General features: G+C 43.7%; 1 protein-coding gene across 1 annotated transcript; it reads left to right on the forward strand.

Moving 5' to 3' along the window:
- Positions 1-520: 520 nt before the first annotated feature.
- LOC147108177 (tektin bundle-interacting protein 1-like) lies at positions 521-26,486 on the forward strand. The gene is made up of 4 exons (XM_086004709.1): positions 521-653; positions 15,816-16,003; positions 23,780-23,879; positions 25,594-26,486. Exons 1-4 carry the CDS (start codon positions 580-582, stop codon positions 25,697-25,699), a joined length of 468 nt encoding a protein of 155 aa, XP_085860835.1. The 5' UTR covers positions 521-579; the 3' UTR covers positions 25,700-26,486.

Raw genomic sequence — 26,486 nt, forward strand, 5'->3', positions numbered from 1 at the left:
GGCTCGAGGGGCCGAATGGCCTACTCATGCTCCTATCTTCTATGTTTCTATGTTTGCTTAATATACAAGCTATTTGGTATTATTACAGACACAATGAGGCATGGACAGGTGATCGAGGACAGTTATGAGTCTTCAAAAAGGACTGAGTGATGGAAAAATTAGAGGAATAGTGACATTTTGGTTTGGATATTAACACAATGAAAGTCTTCCATCACAACTTAATGTCTAATATACAAAATAATTGTTCTCTTACCCCCTTCAATGTGTACTGTGTACTGATTAAAATGGTTGGCATAAGTCAAAAATAAGCCACACCTCGTCACACTAACAAAAAATTCAAGTATATAAATATTAAGAGATTTTTAAATATACTTTATATTATATATAGAGAGAGACAGTCACCATTCACATTATTTTAAATAAAATTGACTGAAAAATACATTATTTTTCAGCTTCATATCCTTCACAGCAGTTGCTATGGGAGCCTTGTTGGTAGCAACCAGTCAGGTAAACATTTCAGTTTACAGTTTGGAGTCATCACCATTACAGCCATAACTGTCAGCTACCTTTCTTTCAAAAATGACTTCCTTAGAAGACAGTCTCTATGTTCCACGAAGAACCTTAGAAGCAGACTTTCCACGGACAGCTGACAGGTGAGACAACATTCCTTGCTGAACTTTTGAGTATTTATTAATTGAAAAGAGAAAGCTTTAGTCTTGTGAAAGATGCAATAGCACATGGCAAAGTTCTCTGCAAGTAATTTCGGGAGAGAAATTCTACATCATTGCGTCTGTTTTTTTTGGGCTTAAAATCACCGATTGGTGAGGTGGGGGGAGCGGGGGTGCAATTTCAGGTAGCGATCTCCTGTGCCTGATCACCTCAGGAAGTGTGTCGGCTGCCAAATTGAAATTCTATGCCTCTTGAGATAAAATCTAGAATTTTATTAGTTTTTTTCTTAGCAGCTTTATCAACCTGGGGTGCTGCCTTTAATGTTCTCGGAACCTAAACCCCCCAGTCTCTCTGCTCTTCGAAAGCACCGAACCTTCCATTCAGATAATTACTTTTGTTAATTTTTTTCCAAAATGCATCACCTCACAACTACTGACATTGAATTCCATTTGCCACTATTTAGTCTATTACCCCATCTTATCAATATTCCATTGCAGTTTCCTTTGGTCTTCTAAAGAATTATACCTCCTATTTTGGTATCATCTGCAAATATCAATACCACTTCCTGTAAGCCTATACCCAAATCATTGATATACACAGTGAGCGGAAGTGGTTACAGAAGTGAACCACTACCCACTTCCAACCACTCTGAAAAACTACCCTTAACTGCTACTCTCTGTTTTTTACCTTCTAACCAATTTTAATCCAGTTTGCTATTCTCCTCCTAGCGGGGCTATAAAAGGCTCCAGAGACCAGGTAAGGCCTCAGAGCGTCGGCGGGAATTTCAGCAGCAGCAGCGGGGCTATAAAAGGCTCCAGAGACCAGGTAGGCCTCAGAGCGTCGGCAGGAATTCAGCGGCAGCAGCGGGGCTATAAAAGGCTCCAGAGACCAGGTAGGCCTCAGAGCGTCGGCGGGAATTTCAGCGGCAGCAGCGGGGCTATAAAAGGCTCCAGAGACCAGGTAGGCCTCAGAGCGTCGGCGGGAATTTCAGCGGCAGCAGCGGGGCTATAAAAGGCTCCAGAGACCAGGTAGGCCTCAGAGCGTCGGCGGGAATTTCAGCGGCAGCAGCGGGGCTATAAAAGGCTCCAGAGACCAGGTAGGCCTCAGAGCGTCGGCGGGAATTTCAGCGGCAGCAGCGGGGCTATAAAAGGCTCCAGAGACCAGGTAGGCCTCAGAGCGTCGGCGGGAATTTCAGCGGCAGCAGCGGGGCTATAAAAGGCATCAGAGACCAGGTAAGGCCTCAGAGCGTCGGCAGGAATTTCATTTCAGCAGCAGCAGCGGGGCTATAAAAGGCTCCAGAGACCAGGTAAGGTTTACGTCTCCGAACTCGGAACTCAGAGGGAAGGAGAGAGGTAAAAAATAATCGAAGTGTGACGTCACCAGAAAGCAGGTAAGTAATTGGTTCGTGAGTATTTCTCTCTTTTTAAACTTAAACTCTGTGGTTTATAGTTTCTAAGGTGTGATATTCATCATCTAGAATCGGGGCAGAGGGTATTTAAAAATAATATTAATAAATTTAATTAATTACATAGAATGGGAGAGCAGGTGATGTGTTACTGCTGCAATATGTGGGAGCTGGTGGACACCATTGATGCTCACGGTGATCACATTTGCAGTAAGTGTTGGCTGCTCGAGGAATTCCGGCTCCATGTTGATGAGCTGGAGTCCGAGCTTCAAACACTGAGACACATCAGGGAGGGGGAGAGTTACCTGGACTCTGTGTTTCAGGAAGTAGTCACACCAATTAGATTAACTAATTCAGATGTAGTCCGTGGTCAGGGACAGGAGGGTGTGACTATGAGTGAGGCAGGTACGGGGATCCAGGAGATAGTGTTGGAGGAGCCGCAGCCCTTGCTCTTGTCCAACAGGTTCGAGGCTCTTACTCCCTGTGAGGACAGGAGCAGGGACTGCAGGGAGGATGAGCAACCTGGCCACAGCACCGTGGAACGGGGGGCCATTCAAGTGGGGGGAGTAAAAAGAAATGTTGTAGTGGTAGGGGATAGTATCATAAGGGGGATAGATAGGGTTCTTTGCAGCCGAGAGCGAGAGTCCCAAAGGTTGTGTTGCCTGCCCGGTGCCAGGGTTAAGGACATCTCCTCTGGGCTGGAGAGAAACTTGAAGTGGGAGGGGGAGGATCCAGTTGTCGTGGTCCATGTTGGTACCAACGACATAGATAGGACAAGGAAAGAGGTTCTGCTGAGGGAGTATGAGCAACTAGGGGCCAAATTAAAAAGCAGAACCACAAGGGTAATAATCTCTGGATTACTACCTGAGCCACGAGCAAATTTGGCTAGTGTAAATAAAATCAGAGAGTTAAATGCATGGCTCAAAGTCTGGAATGGGAGAAATGGGTTTTGCTTCTTGGGACACTGGCACCAGTACTGGGACAGGAGAGAGCTGTTCCGTTGGGACGGACTTCACTTGGCCAGTGCTGGGACTAGAATCCTGGTGAATCGAATAACTAGAGCTGTAGAGAGGGCTTTAAACTAATTAGTAGGGGGGGGAGGTTTCAAGAGAGCGAAAAATAAAAATGTCAGCGGAGAAGGCAATAGAGCAAAGTAGCAGTGGGGAAATTAAAAACCAGAGCGTGTCAGGAAGGGACAGAATATATAAAGATAAAAGTAAAGTAGTAAAGGGAGTAAAAGCAGGAATAAATTGTCACAAAACATATTTAAAAGTTCTTTATCTGAATGCACGCAGCATTCGTAACAAAATAGACGAGTTGACGGTACAAATAACTACACATGGGTATGATCTGGTGGCCATTACAGAAACATGGCTGCGAGGTGACCATGACTGGGAACTAAACATCCAGGGGTATTTGACTATTAGGAAGGACAGACAGGAAGGAAAGGGAGGTGGGGTGGCTATGCTAATAAAGGATGGAATCACTGCAATAGTGAGAAATGATATTGGGTCAAAGGATCAGGATAGTGAAACAGTTTGGGTGGAGATAAGGAATAATAAGGGGAAAAAGTCACTAGTGGGCGTAGCCTATAGGCCTCCTAACAGTTGCAACTCTATTGGTCGGAGTATAAATCAGGAAATAGTTGGGGCTTGTAATAAGGGAACAGCTATAATCATGGGAGATTTTAACTTTCATATTGACTGGACAAATCAAATTGGGCAGGGCAGCCTTGAGGAAGAGTTCATAGAGTGCATTAGGGACGGGTTCCTTGAGCAGTATGTAACTGAACCAACCAGGGGGCAGGCAATCTTAGATCTGGTCCTGTGTAATGAGATAGGATTAATAAAAAATGTCCTAGTAAAGGATCCCCTTGGAATGAGTGACCATAACATGGTTGAATTCCAAATTCAGTTGGAGGGTGAGAGATTTGGATCTCAAACCAGCATACTAAGCTTAAATAAAGGAGACTATGAAGGTATGAGAGCAGAGTTGACTAAAGTGGACTGGGAAAATAGATTAAGGTGTAAGACGGTACAGGAGCAGTGGTGTACATTCAAGGAGATATTTCACAACTTTCAAGAAAAATATATTCCACTGAGGAAAAAGGGCGTAAAAGAAAAGACAGCCATCCGTGGCTAAGTAAAGTAATAAAGGATAGTATCCGACTGAAAACAAGGGCATATAAAGTAGCCAAATCTAGTGGGAGGATAGAAGATTGGGAAGTATTTAAAAGCCAGCAAAGAATAACTAAAAGATTAATTAAGAAAGGGAAGATAGATTATGAAAATAAACTTGCAAAAAATATAAAAACAGATAGCAAGAGTTTCTACAGTTATATAAAAAGAAAAAGGGTGGCTAAAGTGAATGTTGGTCCCTTAGAGGACGAGACTGGGAAATTAGTAGTGAGGAACATGGAGATGGCAAATATGCTGAACAAATATTTTGTATCAGTCTTTACAGTAGAGGACACTAAAAATATCCCAACACTGGACAAACAGGGGGCTATGGGGGGGAGGAGCTAAACACGATTAAAATCACCAAGGAGATGGTACTCAGTAAGATAATGGGACTTAAGGCGGATAAATCCCCTGGACCTGATGGCTTACATCCTAGGGTCTTGAGAGAAGTAGCGGTAGGGATTGCGGATGCATTGGTGGTAATTTTCCAAAACTCCCTGGATTCAGGAAAGGTCCCAGCAGATTGGAAAACTGCTAATGTAACGCCCTTATTTAAAAAGGGAGGTAGACAAAAGGCTGGAAACTATAGACCAGTTAGCCTAACATCTGTGGTTGGTAAAATGTTGGAGTCCATTATTAAGGAAGCAGTAACAGGCCATTTGGATAAGCATAATTTAATCGGACAGAGTCAGCATGGTTTTATGAAGGGGAAATCATGCTTGACAAATTTGCTCGAATTCTTTGAGGACGTAACAAACAGGGTGGATAAAGGGGAACCAGTGGATGTGGTGTATTTGGACTTCCAAAAGGCATTTGACAAGGTGCCACACAAAAGATTACTGCACAAGATAAAAAATCACGGGATTGGGGGTAATATACTGGCATGGGTGGAAGATTGGCTATCTAACAGAAAACAGAGAGTTGGGATAAATAGTTCATTCTCGGGTTGGCAATCAGTAACTAGTGGTGTTCTGCAGGGGTCAGTGCTGGGACCCCAACTCTTTACAATCTATATTAACGATTTGGAGGAAGGGACCAAGTGCAACGTATCCAAGTTTGCCGACGATACAAAGATGAGAGGGAAAGCAGTGAGTTAGGAGGACATAAAAAACCTGCAAAAGGACATAGACAGGCTAAGTGAGTGGGCAGAAATTTGGCAGATGGAATATAATGTTGGAAAGTGTGAGGTTATGCACTTTGGCAGAAAAAATCAAAGAGCAAGTTATTATCTAAATGGAAAGAAACTGCAAAGTGCTACAGTACAAAGGGATCTGGGGGTCCTGGTGCATGAAACACAGAAGGTTAGTATGCAGGTGCAGCAGGTGATCAGGAAGGCCAATAGGATCTTGGCTTTTATTGCAAGGGGAATGGAGTATAAAAGCAGGGAAGTCTTGCTTCAGTTATACAGGGTACTGGTGAGGCCACACCTGGAATACTGCGTACAGTTTTGGTTTCCATATTTAAGAAAAGATATACTTGCTCGCGAGGCAGTTCAGAGAAGGTTCACTCGGTTGATTCCGGAGATGAGGGGGTTGACTTATGAGGAAAGGTTGAGTAGGTTGGGCCTCTACTCATTGGAATTCAGAAGAATGAGAGGTGATCTTATCGAAACATATAAGATTGTGAGGGGGCTTGATCAGGTGGATGCGGGGAGGATGTTTCCACTGATGGGTGAGACTAGAACTAGGGGGCATAATCTTTGAATAAGGGGCTGCCGTTTCAAAACTGAGATGAGGAGAAACTTCTTCACTCAGATGGTAGTAAATCTATGGAATTTGCTACCTCAGAGAGCAGTGGAAGCTGCGACATTAAATAAATTTAAAACGGAGATAGACAGTTTCCTAGCTGATAAGGGAATTAAGGGTTATGGGGAGCGGGCAGGGAAGTGGATGTGAGTCTAGGTTCGGATCAGCCATGATCCTATTGAATGGCGGAGCAGGCCTGAGGGGCCGTATGGCCTACTCCTGCTCCTACTTCTTATGTTTATATTCTTATGTAATTCCATATGCCATAATCTTTCTCTAGTAATCTCTCATGTGATACCTTCGCAAAAGATTTCCTAAAGTCCATGAACAGTACATTCATTGCATTTCTCCCATTCACCATGTCTGTTACCTCCTCAAAGAATGTTATGAGGTTTGTCAAGCACGAGCGGCCCCTTTTGAAAACCACGCAGCCTATTTCAAACTATTTTTTCTTTATCTATTTCAGTTCAAGGCTAGATACTGCATGTGTACAAAGAGTATTTTTTTTTCATTGACTATATTATGACAGCAAAGCTTTTAGATGACAACGTATGATTCTGTTTCATACTCAGATCCTCTCCTGGAGGTATCAGTGACTATTTGAGTCATCCAGTGGTGAGGGTGTGGAATTGTGTGATATTTGAAATACCAGTGTACAGAGCAGCAGATGTTGCCATGCCATGCAATGTTATTTGATTATTACCGAAAATAACTAGCACAGTGCCACCAACAGGAAAAACAGATATTGCATATAATTTGGTGACCCACCCAGTGATTTTAGAATATGATATATATGAATACACACTATTGTACATGATAGAAATAAATGCATTTTACTATACAAGTTATATATTTCACAATAACTTCAACTAACATTTCCTTTCCCTAAACCTCTGCAATTATATAAAAACCTTTTAATATACAATTTTATCTCAAGTTCCAATTGCTTACATTCATTCGATTACAATTTCTATATAGCTCCACAATAACACATTCTCTATTACAACATTTAATCTCCCTGTCCTTATAAAACAACATTTCCCCTGATTTCCTGTGAGATCTGCTAGTAAATTTAAAATTCCTGAGAGATCGATTCATAATTTTAAAACATGCACAGGTTGTTAATCACAAAGTTAAATGTCATTTGTATACTCAGTGAACAAGATGTAAAAGCTCAATCTTGTTTCTGTCAAATTTTCATACTTGAACATCTCCATGGAAAATAAGACAACTAGGTATTCCATTTATGTCCTAGATTAAAGACAAACCATGTCTAAAAGTATTAAACAGTTATGTTAAAATCTGCTAAAACAGATAAGTATTGAAGAAAAGTAAGCTGATTGATATACTATCAAACCAATGTTCCATGTCCATAGAGAAGAAAGAAAAGAAAGACTTGCATTTCTATAGCGCCTTTCACGACCACCGGATGTTCCAAAGCGCTTTACAGCCAATGAAGTACTTTTTTGAAGTGTAGTCACTGTTGTAATGTAGGAAACGTGGCAGCCAATTTGCGCACAGCAAGCTCCCACAAACAGCAATGCGATAATGACCAGGTAATCCATTTTGTTATGATGATTGAGCGAGAATATAAGTTTGAGCCATAGTTGAATGTACTAAGACTATAAAGGTATCAAATAAACCCTTATTAAGATTAAATTTGGATTATATGCTTTGGAAACTAGCTTTCAAGACCATTTTATCCCTTCATTGTGTGACTAATGGAAACTAAAATCAAATTCATGAGGAGCCAGTTAGGACACCAGATTGGATAGTGCATTATAGCATCGTTACATAAATATACTAGCTGGGGAGCCCCGCGTTGCGAGGGCAATTTTGGGGTGCGAGGGCAATTTTGGGGCGCTTGGTCTCCCTGCCCCTGTGTGTCCCCCCTCTCCCTGTCATGTCCTCTCCCTGTCCTATCCCTCCCTCCCCTCCCCTCCTCTCCCTCCCCTGTCTCCCTCCCTCCCTCCCCTCGCCCACCCACTCCCCTCTGTCCCTCTCTCCGGCCCCTCCCCCTGCCTAGCGCCTGAGGTCCGGAGCTGAGGTCCCCTGCGTATGGCGCGGCTGATGGACGGCCGCTGTGGGCGGGCGGGCGGCGCATGCACGGTCAGTGGGCAATTTTGGGGCGCTTGGTCTCCCTGCCCGTGTGTCCCCCCTCTCCCTGTCATGTCCTCTCCCTCTCCCTGTCCTATCCCTCCCTCCCCTCCCCTCCTCTCCCTCCCTCCCCTCGCCTCCCCCGCTCCCCCACTCCCCTCTGTCCCTCTCTCCGGCCCCTCCCCCTGCCTAGCGCCTGAGGTCTATGGAAACTAAAATCAAATTCATGAGGAGCCAGTTAGGACACCAGATTGGATAGTGCATTATAGCATCGTTACATAAATATATTAATTTTGGACTGCACATTGAATATTGTATCAGACATGTGAGATAATTCTCCATAGATTTTGTTTTCACTTGACCAGTATTAAAATTACATTACATTTTAAATCCACAAGTGACAGCTACTGGAAACTTTATCAAGACCGCGACTACTGGGTAAAAATAGTTAACATTCTGTGTTTTCTTCAGAGTTGATTATGTTGTATAGGCTGTGCTTTTAATAATTGAGTTTGAAAATAAAAATGTTAATTTGTTCTCCCTTATGCTTTGAACAGCAAACGCAGGACCGTACCAAGAAGATGTTCTGGATGTATAGGTGCTAATATACATATTGCAAGTCCCTGGGTAACAGAGAGAGTAGACAAGAGTAATGTAGCAGATGTAATATATATAGATTTCAAAAAGGCCTTCGATAAGGTACCACATAATAGACTAATGAATAAAGTCACAGCATGTGGAGTCAGGGGACTAGTAGCAGAATGGATAGCTAACTGGCGGCAAGACAGAGAGCAGAGAGTAAGGGGTAAAGGGTAGCAATTCAGAGTGGCAGAAGGTGGGAAGTGGGATCCCACAAGGATCAGTGCTGGGACCACTGTTCTCCACAATTTGTAGTAACAATTTAGACTTTGGAATCAAAAACACAATTTCTAAATTTGCAGATGACACTAAATTGGGGGGGGGGGTGGATAGTCAATACTGAGGAGGACTGCAATAATTTACAAGACATCATTAATAAACTTGCAGAATGGGCATATAATTGGCAATGAACTTCAACATAGATAAATGCAAGGTATTACATTTTGGTAAGAAAAATAAGGAGGTCACATATTACTTAGAAAATAAGAATCTAAAGGGGGTAGCGGAGCAAGGGGATCTCGGAGTACATATACACAAATCACCAAAAGTAGCGACATAGGTTAATAAGTCATAAAAAAAAGCAAATCAAGCACTAGGGTTTATTTCTAGAGGGATAGAATTGAAAAGTAGAGAAGTTATGCTAAACGTATCGAACCTTGGTTTGCACCCTCTCCAGTGCCTCTATATCCTTTTTATAATATGGTGACCAGAACTGTACCCAATTGGTCACCATACCTTCGGTGCAAATGGGGTTTCCGTCGATTCTCCGGTGAAGTTAGAGCGGCCAATCAATAGAGCTCTCAGGGAAAGTCCTGGTGATTATGTATACATTATGTGTTATCAAAGGTAAACCTACTTTGCTATGGGCCAGACACTGTGATGGCCTTGGGATAAATCTGGAGCAGTACAAATTGTAATTAAAGATCATGGAACTGAAAGGCAGTGAGAAGCGCACTTTTGCCATATCAGGTCATCTGAGCTGATTGGAAACAGCAATTGTGCCGCATCATTAGGATCTGATAAACATGCTGCACCAACTTCCTAGCTCTCTGTGAATAATGATTGCAGCTACCATTGGGAATTCCAGGGAAATATAATTTATCAAAAGAAGATTTAAAGGCTGTGGTGGCTATTTTAGATTTTACTAATTGGTTGAAACGGCTGTTGAAATAGATGCCTGGAAAATTAGCTCTTTACAATTTACACCCACAGAATAATCATTTATTAAAAAGAAAAGTAATTATTTTATTACATCTAAAGTATTTTTTGCCCTTCGCTGAATCCATTGCCAAGTTTTAAGTTGCACAATCCCCAGAATACTTGTGAGGAAATAGTTTTCAGTAAATTTTTAAATGTTGAAGCCTTATAAAGTGTAACACTGTGGCACATGTCTTAACCCAGAGCAGTTTTTGGATGAAAATAACTGTTTGTAACCTTTATACAGCAACACCATTGTTGGCACTAATATACTCCTTCTGAACTGAATGGATTACTGGCAATGGCATAATAGATCCTTGTAATGAAGGCTTTAGCTTGTTACTTTAGCCTCCATCTGAAACAATAATGTCACTTCAGAATCATTTCCCAAGTATGTTAATGCCACACCCCATCTATAAAATAAAATAAAGTTATTCAGGAAGTGTCAGATTTTCCAGTATGTGCTGCACAGCAATGCCTCATTTTCAGCTCTACCATTCCCAGCTCCTCCTTTGATCTTCTTATACCACATGGCTGATTGTGAAGGACCAAGTATTTGAATTTCATAATCTTCAGTAAAATAGCACTATGACTGAATGGTATTGCACAAGTGAACTGTCCTATGAATCAGACAAAGTGGGAAAAAAATGGAAGGTTAAAATTTTGAATAATATATGTTTGCTTAGTCAAGCCTAAAAAAAAATTGAAGTCATCTGTGTTATTTTCCCGAACATTTAAAAGTCAGATATTGACTAACTTGATTCAGGGTTGATGAGGGTTGTGCAGTTCATGTTGTGCATATGGACTTTCAAGAGGCATTTGGCAAAGTACCTCATAATAGACTTGTAAGCAAATTTAAAGCCTATGGGATTACTTGGAAATGTAGTAAACAATGAGGAGGATAGTAACAGACTTCAGGAGGGACAGAGAGACCTGCGGGTGTATGTACACAAGTCTTTGAAGGTGGCAGGACAAGTTGAGAAGGCTGTTAAAAAGGCCTACGGGATCCTTGGCTTTATAAATAGAGGCATAGAGGACAAAAGAAAGGCTTGCATTTCTATAGTGCCTTTCACAACCACCGGATATCCCAAAGCGCTTTACAGCCAATGAAGTACTTTTTGAAGCATAGTCACCGTTGTAATGCAGGAAACGTAACAGCCATTGTGCGCATGCAAGCTTCTACAAACAGCAATGTGATAATGACCAGATAATTTGGTTTAGTGATGTTGATTGAGGGATAGATATTGGCTAGGACACCGGGGATAACTCCCCTTCTTCGAAATAGTGCCTCCAACAGTGCAGCACTTCCTCAGCACTGTACTGGAGTGTCAGATTTTTGTACCCAAGTTTCTGGAGTGGGACTTGAACCCACAACCTTCTGACTCGGAGGCACGGCTGACACACAATGGCAAGGAAATTATGCTAAATCACTGGTTAAGCCCCAGCTGGAGTATTGTGGCCAATTCTGTGCACCACACTTTCGGAAGGATGTCAAGGCCTTAGCTAGGGTGCAGAGAAGATTTACTAGAATGGGATGAAAGACTTCAGTTACGTGGAGAGACTAGAGAAACTAGGTTTGTTCTCCTTACAGTAGAGAAGGTTAAGGGGAGATTTGATAGAGGTGTTCAAAATCATGAAGGGTTTTGAAAGATTAAATCAGGAGAAACTGGCAGAACACAGATTTAAAGTAATTGGCAAAAGAGCCAGAGGCGACACGAGGAAAACATCTTTTACACAGCGAGTTGTTGTGATCTGAAATGCACTGCCTGAGAGGATGGTGGAAGCAGATTCAGTAATAACTTGCAAAAGGGAATTGGGTAAATACTTGAAGGGGAAGAGCAGGGGAGTGGGACTAATTGGAGAGCTCTTTCAAAGAGCCGGCACAGGCACGATGGGCCAAATGGCCTCCTTTTGAGCTGTGTCATTCTATGGTTCTATATTTTATTTGGATATTATATGATTAAATAATGATGTATCTCCAATGCTAATCTATAGACAGGTGTATGGCTTCTTAGTTAATACTGGACTACCTCTGACTTCGAGACTATTTGCATTACATTTGTAGGCAACAACATATCGCAGCCGATGACTGCATTGTGCATAAAATACAAACGAAAGGAAGTGATATTGTTACTGTGTAAGGTACTGGTTAGATCCCATCTGTGTGCAGTATTGGTCACCACACCAAAGAAAAGATTTTTGCCCCTTGAGCGGTTGCAGAACAGGTCAGCCAGGAAAGTAGAGGCCAGTTAGTTTTGCCGCAGTTGCGGGTAAACTTCAAGGATCAATAATGAATTACTACTTGAAAAGATATGAGCTAACCAGGGGCAGGCTTTGCTTATCTAACTCCATTACATTTTTTGAGGAAATCACAGCGCATATAGATAAAAGGAAAGCCATGGATGTGTATGTGTGGATTTTCAAAAAATGTTTGATAAGCTGCCACATAAGAGGTAGGTTGCAAAGGTTAAGACACATGGGGATTACATTTTTTGTCCTCACTGCCTGTGCGGTACTTTGGCTGGCTGATCACCCACCTACTGTAGAACCCACCCGATTTCCAATCTATCAAAATCCATGGAACGAAAATCGCTTGTGTTGTATAAACAGTGGCCGAAGAACTTTGCCAGATTACTGCACAGGCAGTGAAGACAGAAATCTGCCCCATGGTATTAAAGGGAATGTAGCCCCAAGTATAGAGAGATCACGAGATGACAGAAAGCAGAGTGTACGGGAACTAGATGTTTTTTTCAGGCTGATGAGTTATGGGCAGTGATGTGCCCCAGAAATCTGTGCTGGCACCTCTGTTGTTTGCCATTATATAAATGATTTGGACATGGAGCATGAGAAGAATGATATTGAAGTTTTCTGATAAAACCAAATTAGGGGACATGACAGACTGTGAGGAAGAATGCAGGAGATTGCAAAACAACATAGACAAGTTAGCAGAGTGGCTAAATAGATGACCGATGCAGTTCACGACAGAGAACTATGAAGTAGTACATTTTAGAAAAACAGTAAAAAGATGCATACACTAAATGGTGAGAGCCTTAACAGAGTGAAGGGATAGAGATATCCAACAACAACAACTTGCATTTATATAGCGCCTTTAACGTAGCAAAACGTCCCAAGGGGCTTCACAAGAGCGTTATCAATCAAAATTTGACACCGAGCCAAAGAAGGAAAGATCAGAACAGCTAGGCTTTAAGGACTGTCTTGAAGGAGGAGAGAGAGAGGTAGAGAGGCGAAGAGGTTTAGGAAGGGAATTCCAGAGCTTAGCGCCAAGGCAGCTAAAAGCACGGCCACCAATGGCGGAGTGCTTAAAATCGGGGATGCACAAGGTGCCAGAATTGGAGGAGCGCAGAGATCTTGAAGGCTTTTAGGTCTGGAGGAGGTTACAGAGATAGGGAGGGGTGAGGCCATGGAGGGATTTGAAAACAAGGCTGTAAATTTTAAGACTGGGGCATTGCCAGACTGGGAACCAGTGTAGGTCAGCAATCCAGGAGTACAGATACATGAAGAGGGTGCGATTTTCTACTGCCAGCTTCCCGTTTTTTGGCTGAAAAATGTGTGACCAGCCCAGAAAATTCTGGTGTGGACCTTGTACACCCATTTGCCCACCTGAATCAATTTTCAGGCAGGCCTGTGAATGTGCGACCAGCCCAAAACAGGTGGGAAGGGTGGCAATTTAAATATGCAAAAGCAAAATACTGCGGATGCTGGAAATCTGAAATAAAAACAAAAAATGCTGGAAATACTCAGCAGGTCAGGCAGCATCTGTGGAGAAAGAAACAGAGTTAACTGCTGTGATTTCGCCGACCAAGGCGACCGGGGTTGGTGTCGGAGTCCCAGCCCGCTGCCTACCGCAGCCCGCACTCTTTGTCCAAACCAATGGTTAGGCTGTTTTCGATGGCTTCATTTATAAATTACCACAAAAATTTCAAACATGCAATCAACTTTACCAATGGGCATTTTCTGTCTGGGACTATTTTTATTTTGAACATGTAGCATAATTGTAGTGAAAAGGAAAAAAGGTTTATAATTGCGCTGTTGTCTAGTGTCCTGCTTACCCTGATTATATGAATTATAGGAGACCAATTTATAATCATGAGGAAACATTTTGAATCATTTTAAATTATTTTTCACAGGTCAATAAGAATCTTGCTATACCGTCAGATCAAAACTCTTAGGTGGCAATTTAGGTCATTACGACCTTGTTAAGAGCCACTTAAAAAGTATTTTGAACTCACCGTTAAATTTTATGAGGTCGCCCAAGGGGTCCATGCTGCTCGGGGGGTCATGTCAGGTAAGGAGGTCGGGAGTCGTGTTACCATGGAATGATCTCTTTACTTGACAGCTGCAAATGTGCTATAAATGCTTCCATCTCACAGTTGTTCACTTTCCAAGCTCAGAAGCTGTTGCTTACTGCATTTGGAAGACAGATTGAGCTTAATGCAGGTTGCAAGTGTTTGGAGTAAACTCTCTATCCAGTGTCACCTCATTGGAACAACCTCTCTCACCATTGACAGATTGCTTCTGTCATCTCAACTTCACCTGCCATCTATTACATCAGCATCGGTGCTCTTGAAACTATCTCACCTTGGTCATCAGAATCCCACCACGATCAGCCTCAACACCAGCAGCACCAGGCACACCAGCAGCACTAACAACAACACCAACCTTCTCCGCAATCAGCTGATGCTGCACAGGACACAGGGCATCAGCACCCAACCACTTGCTGTCCGGGATGCCAGGGATGGCCTCACCATGGCCAGATTTACTTCACTTGACGCTGTACACTCTGGCTGTCACATGATGTGCCAGGTTGGCACCACCCCACACCAACACCATAAAGCATTCCTATAATGCCCAAGCCATTCCTTTCACATGCATCACCATTGCGGTGGGGGGGGGGGTTACCATTATGTCTCACCATTCACCACAACTCACTAAGCCACTTCCAAAGGTGCACAGAAATCTGTCCAAGAACGCAAAGTGTTGAAAATAAAGATTTCAATGTTTGACAGCACATTAACAGAAATGTCACATGAACATTGGCTAAAACACACAAGTGCCTACCCTTGTGTATTGTTAGTTGGTATGATTGCACTAGGATGAGGGTGAGTGTGAGGGGTGTCTAGTGAGATGGGGAAGTGATAATGTAGATAGAGAGGGATGGGTGGAGGTGCAAGGTAAGTTGGTGTGAGTAAGGATGTGCAGGAGTAGGGTAGGGAAGGCAGAGTGATAGGGATGTGATGAGTGGCACAGCAGGATGAGGTTGAGTGTGGCTTTGCACTAACGCTTTGTGATCTACTGGGATCATTGAAAGATTTGCGCCACTGCAGCCTGGTCCTCCTGATGACATCCCTGCTTGTGTCCTCCTGTGCAATGTGCAACCAGGCTGCATTGGTGTCCTGGGGAAGTCTCTTCCGCCCATTGGAAGGGAAGAGAACCTCCCTGCCTGCTGTGACTCCCTCCATAAGCATATGTAGGGAGTTATGGGAGAGCCTGGGTGCAGCTGTGCACCTTTGTGCAGTGCTTGTCAGTGTTTGCAGCACCTCAATGCTGTAGAACACTGACAGCAGAACTGTCAAAATCAATTTGCGCATGATCCCTTTAAGGAAACCAGCTGATGACACGTCATCAAATGATGTCATCAGACCCGCTTCCTTCAATTGGCCGGGAGCATCACAGGGCGGGTTTAACAAGCCCAATCATGGTAAAATCATTCTGCACAGTGGGATGGAGCCGGCAGCGAGGTCGGGACCCGCCACCGACTCTGACCACACCGGACCTGCCGAGGTAGGGGAAATCGTGGCCTTAAACTCTATTTGGTTCCCACATTCATTCTTTTTCTCAAGCTTGAATTTTTAATTGTTTCAGAGTCCTACAAACTGCGTGTGTTACGGCAAAGGCTGCACCTGTTATTAGAAATTCTGTTTACTGGAAAGCAACAGAAATGGCTCCTGGACAGGTGTGTTTCACGGGACTAACAAACCGCAATAGCAGAGGAACTTATAACAGATGGCTCAAGTCTTATAGTGAAAGAGAGAAGGAACGTCTTCCACCTGGTACAGTAACATTATATGAATTTTAAAATGATTGACTATGTTCATTTTATGGACTGAATAATTAAGGACAAATATCACTATCACATCACATTATCACTATCACATTATCACCACTACATAACCACATTATTATTAACATATCTATCACATTATCACCATCACATATATCACATTACCATCACCACATGTATCACTTTAACACTATCAAATATATTACATTAATGCTGTTACATAAATCACATTATCCCATTCACATTATCATTATCACGTATATCACATTTGCACCATAACTCATATATTATCATGCTAACAGATATATTATCATCACATATCGCATTATCACTGTCACAAAAGCACATTAATACTGTGACATATCACATTATTAAATTTTATATACCCTGTATTGCATTAACACTGTCACATATAATTATCATTTACATCGATCACATTACCACCATAAAATTATTACCATCACATTTATAACATTATCACCACATATATCACATTATCATCATCATCATCACACACAACTTACAGCAAGCAAAACTTTAAAAAGATTTCTCACAACTGAAGTAAACATTTTGATATTATTGTTGTTCATCTATTTCTTCATTTTAATACTGTATGATTTTTGTTTTGTTTTAGAACAATAATCCACCCACATGCTTTTATCGGTTACTTTATTTGTAATTTAATTTTGCAATGGAAAATTAACTTTCAGGTAGCAGTGTCCCTCCTGAGCAAGGCTGTTTTTCTGTGAATGTTTAACGTATTTTCAAATTCCTCCTCAAATCCCCGCAATCCAGCATCTGCCCTTCTCGCAACATCAAAACAGCCCTAAATAAAGTTGTGAATGACACCCTCTGTGATTGTGATCACTGTGCACTATACCTCCTCCTCATCATCAGTTTTTGATACAGTTGACTATGCCAACCTTCTCCAACATCTCGCCCCTGTCACCTAGCTCTGTGGTTCCAGGCGTGCCTTCCTGAACATATCCAACGCATCTCTTACAATGGCTTCTCTTCTCTTCCTTGCACAGTCTGCTCTGGAATTCCCCAGTGATCTCTCCATGGCTGATTCCTGTTCCTCATTTGCCTCTTGGTGACATCATCCACAGGCACAAATAAGCTTTCACATCTAACCCAACACTCCATCACCTCCCCAACCAATTGACTGCTGCTGTCAGATTGCTTGTTCGACCTCCAGTCTTGGATGAGTTAAACTTCCTCCAGCTTAACATTGGGAAAACCAAAGATATCTTCCTCAGATCCTGCCAGAAGCTAGGTTCCCTTACCACTGATTCCTTCCCCTGCCTGGCTACTGTCTCAGGCTGAACCATACACCTCACAAGCACAACCTTGGCATGCTGTTCAACTTATAGCTAAGTTTCAAATGCCATAGCTTCTCCATCATGTAATGATTGCTTACTTCCATTGCCCCCCCACCACCACCCCCGCCCTTACCTCAGCCTCTTTGCTGTTGAAACATAGCCTCATCATCTCCACCCTCTACACCAATACTCCCCTTGCTGGTCTCCCTTTCCCCCACCCTCTATAAAATAAAACTTGTCCAAAAGTCTCCCACACGTCCAACTCTCTTCCTAAACCTCTCTGCCTCTCCACCTCTCTTTCCCCGTGTTTTCGACCAAGCTTTCTGTCACCTCTCCTGATCTCCCTTCCTGGCTCAGCATCTATTTTTCTTGCACCTATCTATGAAGCACCTTGGGACTTTTTACATTAAAGATGCTATATGTATCTTGATGTTGCAATTACAGCCTAAGTGATACACAGTCACACTCTTCATGTGTTACAGTTGTTTGACATATTTATAATTTTCTAACAGTCACAACAAACTACTTCTCATTGATTCATTAGTAAACCATGGGAAATGTGGGGTCAGAATTGGAGGGGAGAAAACAAATACATTACCTGACCCAATTTAAAAATACCAAACGGAATGTAATGTTCCACAATAAAAACAGAACATGCTAGGAGACACATAGAAACATAGAAACATAGAAGATAGGAGCAGGAGTAGGCCATTCGGCCCCTCGAGCCTGCTCCGCCATTCAATGAGATCATGGCTGATCATCCAAGTTCAGTACCCTGTCCCTGCCTTCTCCCCATATCCCTTGATCCCTTTAGCCTTAAGAAATATATCCAACTCCTTCTTGAATATATTTAATGAATTGGCCTCTACTGCCTTCTGTGGTAGAGAATTCCACAGGTTCACCACTCTCTGGGTGAAGAAATTCCTCCTCATTTCTGTCCTAAAGGGCCTACCCCTTATCCTTAGCCTATGACCCTTGGTTCTGGATTCCCCCGCCATCGGGAACATCCTCCCTGCATCTAGACACTCAGCAGGTCAGACAATACCTGTGGAGAGAAGAAGGTAGGATTAACATTTCAGGTCTTATGACCCTAAAAGAACAATTTAAATCACAGTACATGACACAAAATAAGTTAAATGCCATCATATAAAAAGTGTTAGCAGTATTAACAGTATTAGCAGTACTGTAGTTTAATACTGAGCCATAGTGAGGTATGTTAAAATGAAAGGTTTGATTTTCCTCACAGGTATGTGTGCCCGGGGTGAGTGGCATCTGCTAGAGGGGAGGTTCGTGCGATTCGAATGGCCTGGGTTCACCCCTAGTGCAGGCCAGCCACCGGCTGCACTTTGCATCAGTAAGCAGGACAGGAAACAGGAGAGGTCTGCAGCTGAGCTTCTGGCCAGCGGCTCCTGAAGAGCAGCAGGCAGAAGGCCTGAAGTTAAAAGAAGCATAGCCGAAGATTGCCCTGGGTGGGGGGGAATTAAAATTTTGAGATTGCTCCTCTTTGATCTTTGGGCTGCCTTTGGATCTCCTGCAAACCCTCTGGTCGGCAGGTTCCTGGCACCAGCCCTTGTGCCAGGGTTCTTCAGGTACCCCTTCGCTGAGGCGCGCGACATTCCCGCAAAGGTTGGAGGCCAGGTATGTCTCTCCCACTCATTTAATGCCAACACTAATTTGGGAAGCCCCAGGAAATTCCAGGGCAGCAACCGGAACTAATGGGTTTGAGCCCCTTTTTCCTCATCACTGCAACTAGAAATACGTGTCCCCAAGACACAACAAAGAGTAAAATCCACTCTGAAAGGTTTACAAGTGTGGCAAACATTTAGAAGGTCACTTCTATTATATAATGGAAGTGATGCGCCATCAGATTCTGATTTACCACAAAAGATACCAGCAATAACCTTTGGCCCCCAATGAGACAGGAGTTCAAAAAGTTATTTGTGTCTTTTTGTCATTGTCATAGGAGAAGGATGTGAATGCTGCGATTTACCCCCAGTCCCTCACGCGCTACCAATCTCTGTCTGTCTGTCTCTACCTCTTTCTCTGACAAACAGAAAACCACAAACACATAGAGAAATACATAAAAGACAGGGAAAGCACAAACGCAGGCACACAACATCACAAAAAGGTAGAGAGAACCATGACGGGACAAACAGAAAGAAAACTACAGAACAGCACAGACACAGGGAAACAACAGCACAAAGAGGCATGGAAACAAAATAACAGAGGCAGAGACCAAACCAGAAAAGGGTAGAGATATATGGGTAGATTTTAACTCTGAGGCCTGATCCATTTTGGGAGCCGGGCCTCATTAGCACGGTGCTGGCGAGCTGCACGCACTGAGCGGGCGTCCCACTGTAGCAATATCAGGTGGCCCAGGCACTGAACCAGCAAGTAGATATAGGAGGGGGGTACCAATAGAGAAAGGGGGGAGGCCGGGGCAGCAGCGGTCCATATTATTCTTGTAGGGCCCGGCCTGACCGAAAAAATAATTTTTCACTTACACTGCACTGTCTGCCCAATTGTCCTTCAAAATTGAACCGGGGTCCTATGTACGTCATAGGACCCCAAATCTGCATGCAGTAATGAGGCTGCTGTATGATGCGGCAGGCACCTGGACCATCCAGCATAAGGCCCTAGTAAATATTGCAGCAGAGTGGACATGGGCGGTAAGTTCACCAGCATTGTTCCCTGTCATTTTTTTGGGGGGGCCTTGTGGCCCCTTTAACACGCTGCGCGGCCCAATCAGAATTCCGCGCAGCGTGCATTTTTTTTCAATTTACAAGCCGGCTGACCGGCTGCGTGGGGCCCTTAGGGCGCTGCACGGCCATGCAGCTTAAAGGGAACACTGTTCACCGCAGCTATTTTAGCTCCGCTACTGGCCAGTTTCCACCCTGCGGGCTGTGTTAAAATCGGCCCTATACAGTCCTAACCACAGAAGCACATTTATATGTACCCGCATTCACATTATCCAACATACGGTGAGCATTGCCATAGGAAATCTAATAGTCACCGAAAAACTTTGTGCTCAGGTATATTCCAATGCTACTACCATCTTGCGAGTGTTGATACTAATAGCATCAATAAAGTTTAGCTCATGGTGTAAAAGATGACATCACGTGACAGTCATTCTTTTTCCCGGCGGAACTGGATTCTCAAAGCAGGGAAACGATGCCCCATTTCTATCATTAGGTGGCACCAGTGCACCATGAGAGTATAACGGTACAATTCTCCAGGGTATTTTAATGTTGCAGTGCCCTTTTGGAACACAGATCAATGGAACAGAACTGAAGGGAATTCTTCTAAGAATCATTATTGATGTGTTTCACTGCATGCTGCTCAAAGATAATCTGTCACCCCCAGAATTTCAAGCCAACAAATGTAGTATATCACAGAACCGGGGTTTTTACGCTAGATATTTTTCTCAGGTATGGCATCCTACAGATGAATCATCACAACCTATGGCCCAGAATCTGCCTTTACCTGCCCAATATTTAGGTAATCTGCAGAAACCCATAAAATCCGCCCACCCACATGCAGTCAGACAGGTACAAATCAAGGTACAAATTCTGCTGTGTTTGCCACCATTTGCCTGGTTTGAACACAGGCTGCCCTGCGGGGCCAGCTGTTGGGCTCGGATGTCCAGTGTTCAAAGGTCCTCAGTGGGGGGGCTTCAGGCGGTTTTCCTCAGAGGGTCCTGTACAATCGCTCTGAGCGTGTGGAAGTGCACAGGCACCACCTTGCAAACCACAATGATATTGAAGGGTTGTGTTGTACCCGAGTAGGACAATGCTCCATTACAACAGATGCATATTTTGCTCATGAGTCAAATGTAACCACACGGAAGGATTGTGATCAGAATGCACAGTAAATGTTGTACAAATGTGGTTGTAGATTCTGCAGTGCCCAGATGACCCTTTTTTTCAATTGCTGAATAAGCCATTTCCCACAGCAGTAGCTTGCAACTCAGGTAAATAACCGGGCGCTTGTTCCTATGGTCATTGTCTTCGGTCAACATGGCACCAATGTCCCTGTCCGATGTGTCAGTGTGGACTGTGAAAGCTCAGGAAGAATCCGGACTCACTATCATGGTATCTGCACAGAGGACATCTTTCAGCTTTACAAAAACACTTTACGCATCAATGAAGCAGATCACTTTGTTGGGCTTTGCCTTTCATGTCAAAACAATTATAGCTGGGAATGAGCCAGCTATGATAATAGGAGCAGAGTGTGAGATTAAAACAATGCATTGCCTTGTTCAACACTGGTCAGGTTCTTCACAAAAATAAATGTCTGAGCAGACCTGTAGTTGTCATTCTTGAGGGTTAGACTGTTTGGTAGAGTACGATTTAAATCCCAGGTTACATTGGCGTATTGTTGCACTTAAGTCTACTTAGAGGGGGGTTTCACCATTCTCTGACAAAGGGTCTGTTGGAGATGAGGTCAAATGGCCGAAGATCTCTAAAGAGGTCGTGGTGAGTCAATGGAAGAGGGGCATTGATAACACTTGTGGAAGTGTCAGTGGGCTGAACTGTCCCTCTCTGAGGAGGACAGTGTAACACAAAAACAGTAGTATATGAGTAAAGTATATTAAAAGCTAATTTGTGGGTTACAAAACACCTTTTCAATTAATTGTATTTTGAGGCATCTAATGTTGATATTTAAGTTCTAAATATCACACCATAGTGTAACCTGTGTGAGGTTAGTAAGAGAAGCTAGGAATCCAGAATAAAGTGACAACAACAACAACTTGTATTTATATAGCACCTTTAACGTAGTAAAATGTCCCAAGGCACTGCACAGGAGTATTTTAAGACAAAATATTTGACACTGAGTCACATAAGGACAAATTAGGGCAGGTGACCAAAAGCTTGGTCAAAGAGGTAGGTTTTAAGGGGCGTCTTAAAGGAGGAAAGCGAGGTAGTGAGGCGGAGAGGTTTAGGCAGGGAATTCCAGAACTTAGGTCCTAGGCAACAGAAGGCATGGCCACCAAAGGTTGAGCAATTATAATCAGGGATGCTCAAGAGGGCAGAATTAGAGGAGCGCAGATATCTCGGGGAATTACAGAGATAGGGAGAGGCGAGGCCATGGAGGGATTTGAAAACAAGGATGAGAATTTTTAAATCAAGGCGCTGCTTGACCGGGAGCCAATGGAGGTCAGCGAGCACAGGGGTGATGGATGAAGGGGACTTGGTGTGAGTTAGGACACGGGCAGCTGAGTTTTGGATGACCTCAAGTTTACGTAAGGTGGAATGTGGGAGGCCAGCCAGGAGTGTGTTGGAATAGTCAAGTCTAGAGGTAACAAAAGCATGGATGAGGGTTTCAGTAGCGGATGGGCTGGGGCAGGGGCGGAGACGGGCAATGTTACGGAGGTGGAAGTAGGCGGTCTTTGTTATGCTGCGGATATGTGGTTGGAAGCTCATTTCAGGGTCAAATATGGCACCAAGGTTGTGAGCAGTGTGGATCAGCCTCAGATAGATGTTAGGGAGAGGGATGGAGTCATTGGCTAGGGAACGGAGTTTGTGGCGGGGACCAAAAACAATGGCTTCGGTCTTCCCAATATTTAATTGGAGAAAATTTTTAGAACAGTGATCGGAAAGAGCTGAATCAAGCTTTGAAGTGAGTTGCTCTGAAATGAAGAAATAACCAATCTATGAAGAAGGAGTCTCAGATCTTTCGAGTTTTCTGAAAAAGTATTCCCTTGTACCTATGTCAATTTTGTGATAGAAAAATGAAGGATTGGACTACAAAGTTACATACAACTCCTAGCTATATTTATTTACTGTGTAATTCTGTCTGAACTGGTTACTTACTTAAATAAAGAAATGTTTTTGGTAGTTCACTGTCTTCAGCAAGTGTATTGTGTACAGTTTTGGTCTCCGTAGCTAAGGAAGGATATACTTGCCTGGGATGAGAGGGTTGAGGAGAGATTGATTAGAATGGGCCTATACTCTCCGGAGTTTAGAGGAATGAGCGGTGATCTCATTGAAACATGTAAGATTCTGAGAGGGCTTGATAGGATAGATGCTGAGAGGCTGTTTCCCCTGGCTAGAGAGTCCAGAACATGGGGACATACTCTCAGGGTAAGGGCTCGGCCATTTAGGACTGAGATGAAGAGGAATTTCTTCACTCAGAGGGTTGTGAATCTTTGGAATTCTCTCCCCCAGTGGGCTGTGGATGCTCAGTCGTTGAGTATATTCAGGGCTGAGATCACTAGATTTTTGGACTCTAAGGGAATCAAGGGATATTGGGATCGGACTGGAACGTGGAGTTGAGGTTGAAGATCAGCCATGATCGTATTGAATGGCGGAGCAAGCTCGGGGGGCCGTGTGGCCTACTCCTGCTCTTATTTCTTATGTTCTTATGAATGTGAAGAAGGGGCATATTGAATGTTCAGCTGAGTAAATACAAACTGACTACTTGTACAAATTTTGCTTTAATAGCCTATGCCATTCAGATGAGAGAAACCAGCTGCTATGACTCTACATTACCTGCACAGTACATCTCCAGTCAAATGCGGTGGAGAGATGGACCAATGCCTAGGTAGAGTTTGGTGAGTATAGGGTATGGTATTGCAATCACTGTTAAAGAAGTGAATTATCTTGCATTGCATTATCATCCTAAATGTTATCACTACTGCTCTGGGCAAGGTTTCTCTGAACGCTCCTTTCTTATCCCTTTTAAGCTGCAGTGTATATGTTCTTCCTTGTCTCTACATCCCCACTGTATTGAAATCAAAACACAATGGAAAGCTTACTACTCGCTCTCTCTTTGAGGATCTCAACTTGAATTCTTTATTTCCCTCAGTGATTCTTTCCTCCCGCAGTCTCGGGCCTTTAAAGCACAAATGTAACAGAGAAGACAAAGTAAATCACAAAGTAGGTTTAAACGAATTGGCAAAAGAACCAGAGGGGAGATGAGGAGATTTTGGCCTAAAAATTCGGTTGCATTGCGCCTCCCGTTAGCGCCGCCAATGCCTCCCGTGAAATTCAGTGGGAGGTTAGCGGTGGCGGTAACCGTTAGTGCCCCATGGTGCTGCACCACGCTGCCGGCGATGATGTCATCTCCGCGCACTTACCGGCGGACGCTATGTCTGACGGGGTCAGGGGGGCCTACCTGCAGCTGGGGCAGCGCTAATTAAAGGGAAGGTGCCGGGTGGCCATTTTTGTTGCTGGCCGCCTGCCAGAACCTGCCCCCTCTGCCATCCCCGGCCTCCTCTGCAGTCCCCCTGCGGAGTGCTGGCTGCGCTCCGTGAGCCCGGCACTTCTCTTGAGTGCTGGGCTCTTTTGCCGGCACTCCGATCCCTGGTGGTCCAGCTGGGCCCCGAGTCATGCTGCGCTAGGCCCCTCCCCTTTAATAAGGGGAGGAAGGCCTGCAGTACTGCGGCGCGATGTGCCACAGCGAGTGGGGCTATTGCACGTAGCGCTGCAATATTCACTCGCAGTGCCCCAAGAGGGAGGCGGGGCGCTACTGGTGAATTTTGGCCACGGGGTTGCTAATTTTTTGGGGGTGCTAAAAGTAGCGCCCCGGCGAAGTTAACGCCCCAAAGGGGGCATGGCCCAGTTTTTCCCCCTTTGTTTTAACGCAGCGAGTTATGATCTGGAATGAACTGCCTGAAAGGGTGGTGGAAGCAGATTCAATAGGGACTTTCAAAGGGAATTGGATTTATACTTGAAAAGAAAAAAGTTGCAGGGCTATGGGGAAAGAACGGGGGAGTGGGACTAATTGGATTGCTCTTTCCAAGAGCACGTTGGGCCGAATGGCTTCCTTCGTGCTGTAGTATCTCATAATTCCTACTTCCTGATTTATCTTGTCTTTTCTTTTCTATTATTTTGGTCTTGGTGATATCCTACACAATGGACTTTGGCCTTTCACTTTGGCTTCCCAATTTAAAAAATAAAATTGATTTAGCTCAACAACGTTACTAGGTAATTTTTTTCCACAATGTTTAAAACTAACGGGCTAATGGTCTCAGCCCTCGCATTCAGCGTGTGTTCCTCCCATCAGCAAATCAATGCAGAAGCACATCTGAGAATTGTAAATGATCACTGTTACACTCACCATTATTCTGGCTGGAAGAGTAGCACAGGGTCAGTCGTGGAAAGAAACTGGTGTAAATGAAAACAATTGCTGTTTAACCTTTCACATCTGATCCTTCCTAGCAGCGCTCAGCTTGTAGTGGAGATATGTAAGAGTGTTATCTAAGAGCGTGGTATCCTAATAAGAACAACATCATTGATTTCTTTTCTCTTTTCAGTTGTCGATCATCAAAAATTTGGCAGCAAATAAGAACTACACACTTCACAGGCTACAATTCATGCAACTATCAGAACTCTTATTGTTCTCCGATGGTGTTCAGCTAATAACTACGCTATTCTTGGAACTTTGTGTTGAAAATCTATATTTACATTTCTCTTGGAAGATTTTTCAGTGTGATCAAAATTTTCTGGAACATGGTTTAGATATATAGCACTACCAAATGTTTTCCTTGACAATGCCCTTTCTGTATGGCATTCTTGTTTTTTTTTTGGGGGGGTGATGGTGGGCGGGGCGGTGGGTTGAGGGGGGTGTGGGTGAAGGAGGAAGAGCTGAGGAAGGTCAGACAGGTCAAGTACCATAGGCGCTGACTGGCATCCACTCCACTGTGTCTGTCGGCTCAGGTACTTCTATCTGAACTTGTCAAGACACCAATACTTCAGAAGGTTGCACTTCCCATGAGAGGCCATAACAAAGTTGTGCCAGCTGCTTGCCTTGGACCCTGAGCCTACATCAACCTGATAATCACAGGGTGGAAGTGGAGGAGAAGCATCCGGGAAGGCGGCGAACTCCTCGAGTCTCTTCGCCGGGAGCAAGCGGAAGCCAAGCGCAAGGAGTGCACGTCAACCCAAGCACCCCACCCACCTGCCCCTTCAACCACCGTCTGTCCCACCTGTGACAGAGACTGTAAGTCTCGCATTGGACTCATTAGTCACCTGAGAACTCATTTTTAATGTGGAAGCAAGTCATCCTTGGTTCCGAGGGACTGCCTAAGAAGAAGAAGAAGATCGTCACAGTATTCATCAGTAATCAGTGATTTTGTTGTGTTGGTTTCTCTGTTGAGCTTCTCTGTTGTGAATGTATAATGTTAGAAATAAAAAGCCATTTTGTTTA

This window comes from Somniosus microcephalus, chromosome 13 (genome assembly GCF_052327205.1).
Source record: "Somniosus microcephalus isolate GS21.2 chromosome 13, FLI_Smic_1.0, whole genome shotgun sequence".
NCBI classification, from domain to species: domain Eukaryota; kingdom Metazoa; phylum Chordata; class Chondrichthyes; order Squaliformes; family Somniosidae; genus Somniosus; species Somniosus microcephalus.

What these genes read in the sequence shown, in the direction of transcription:
- LOC147108177 (XM_086004709.1), top strand. Translation starts at nt 580, where the DNA reads ATGACTTCCTTAGAAGACAGTCTCTATGTTCCACGAAGAACCTTAGAA. An exon ending in TTTCCACGGACAGCTGACAG is followed by an intron (nt 654 to 15,815) that starts GTGAGACAACAT and finishes TAATTGTTTCAG; the next exon opens with AGTCCTACAAACTGCGTGTG. An exon ending in GAAGGAACGTCTTCCACCTG is followed by an intron (nt 16,004 to 23,779) that starts GTACAGTAACAT and finishes TTGCTTTAATAG; the next exon opens with CCTATGCCATTCAGATGAGA.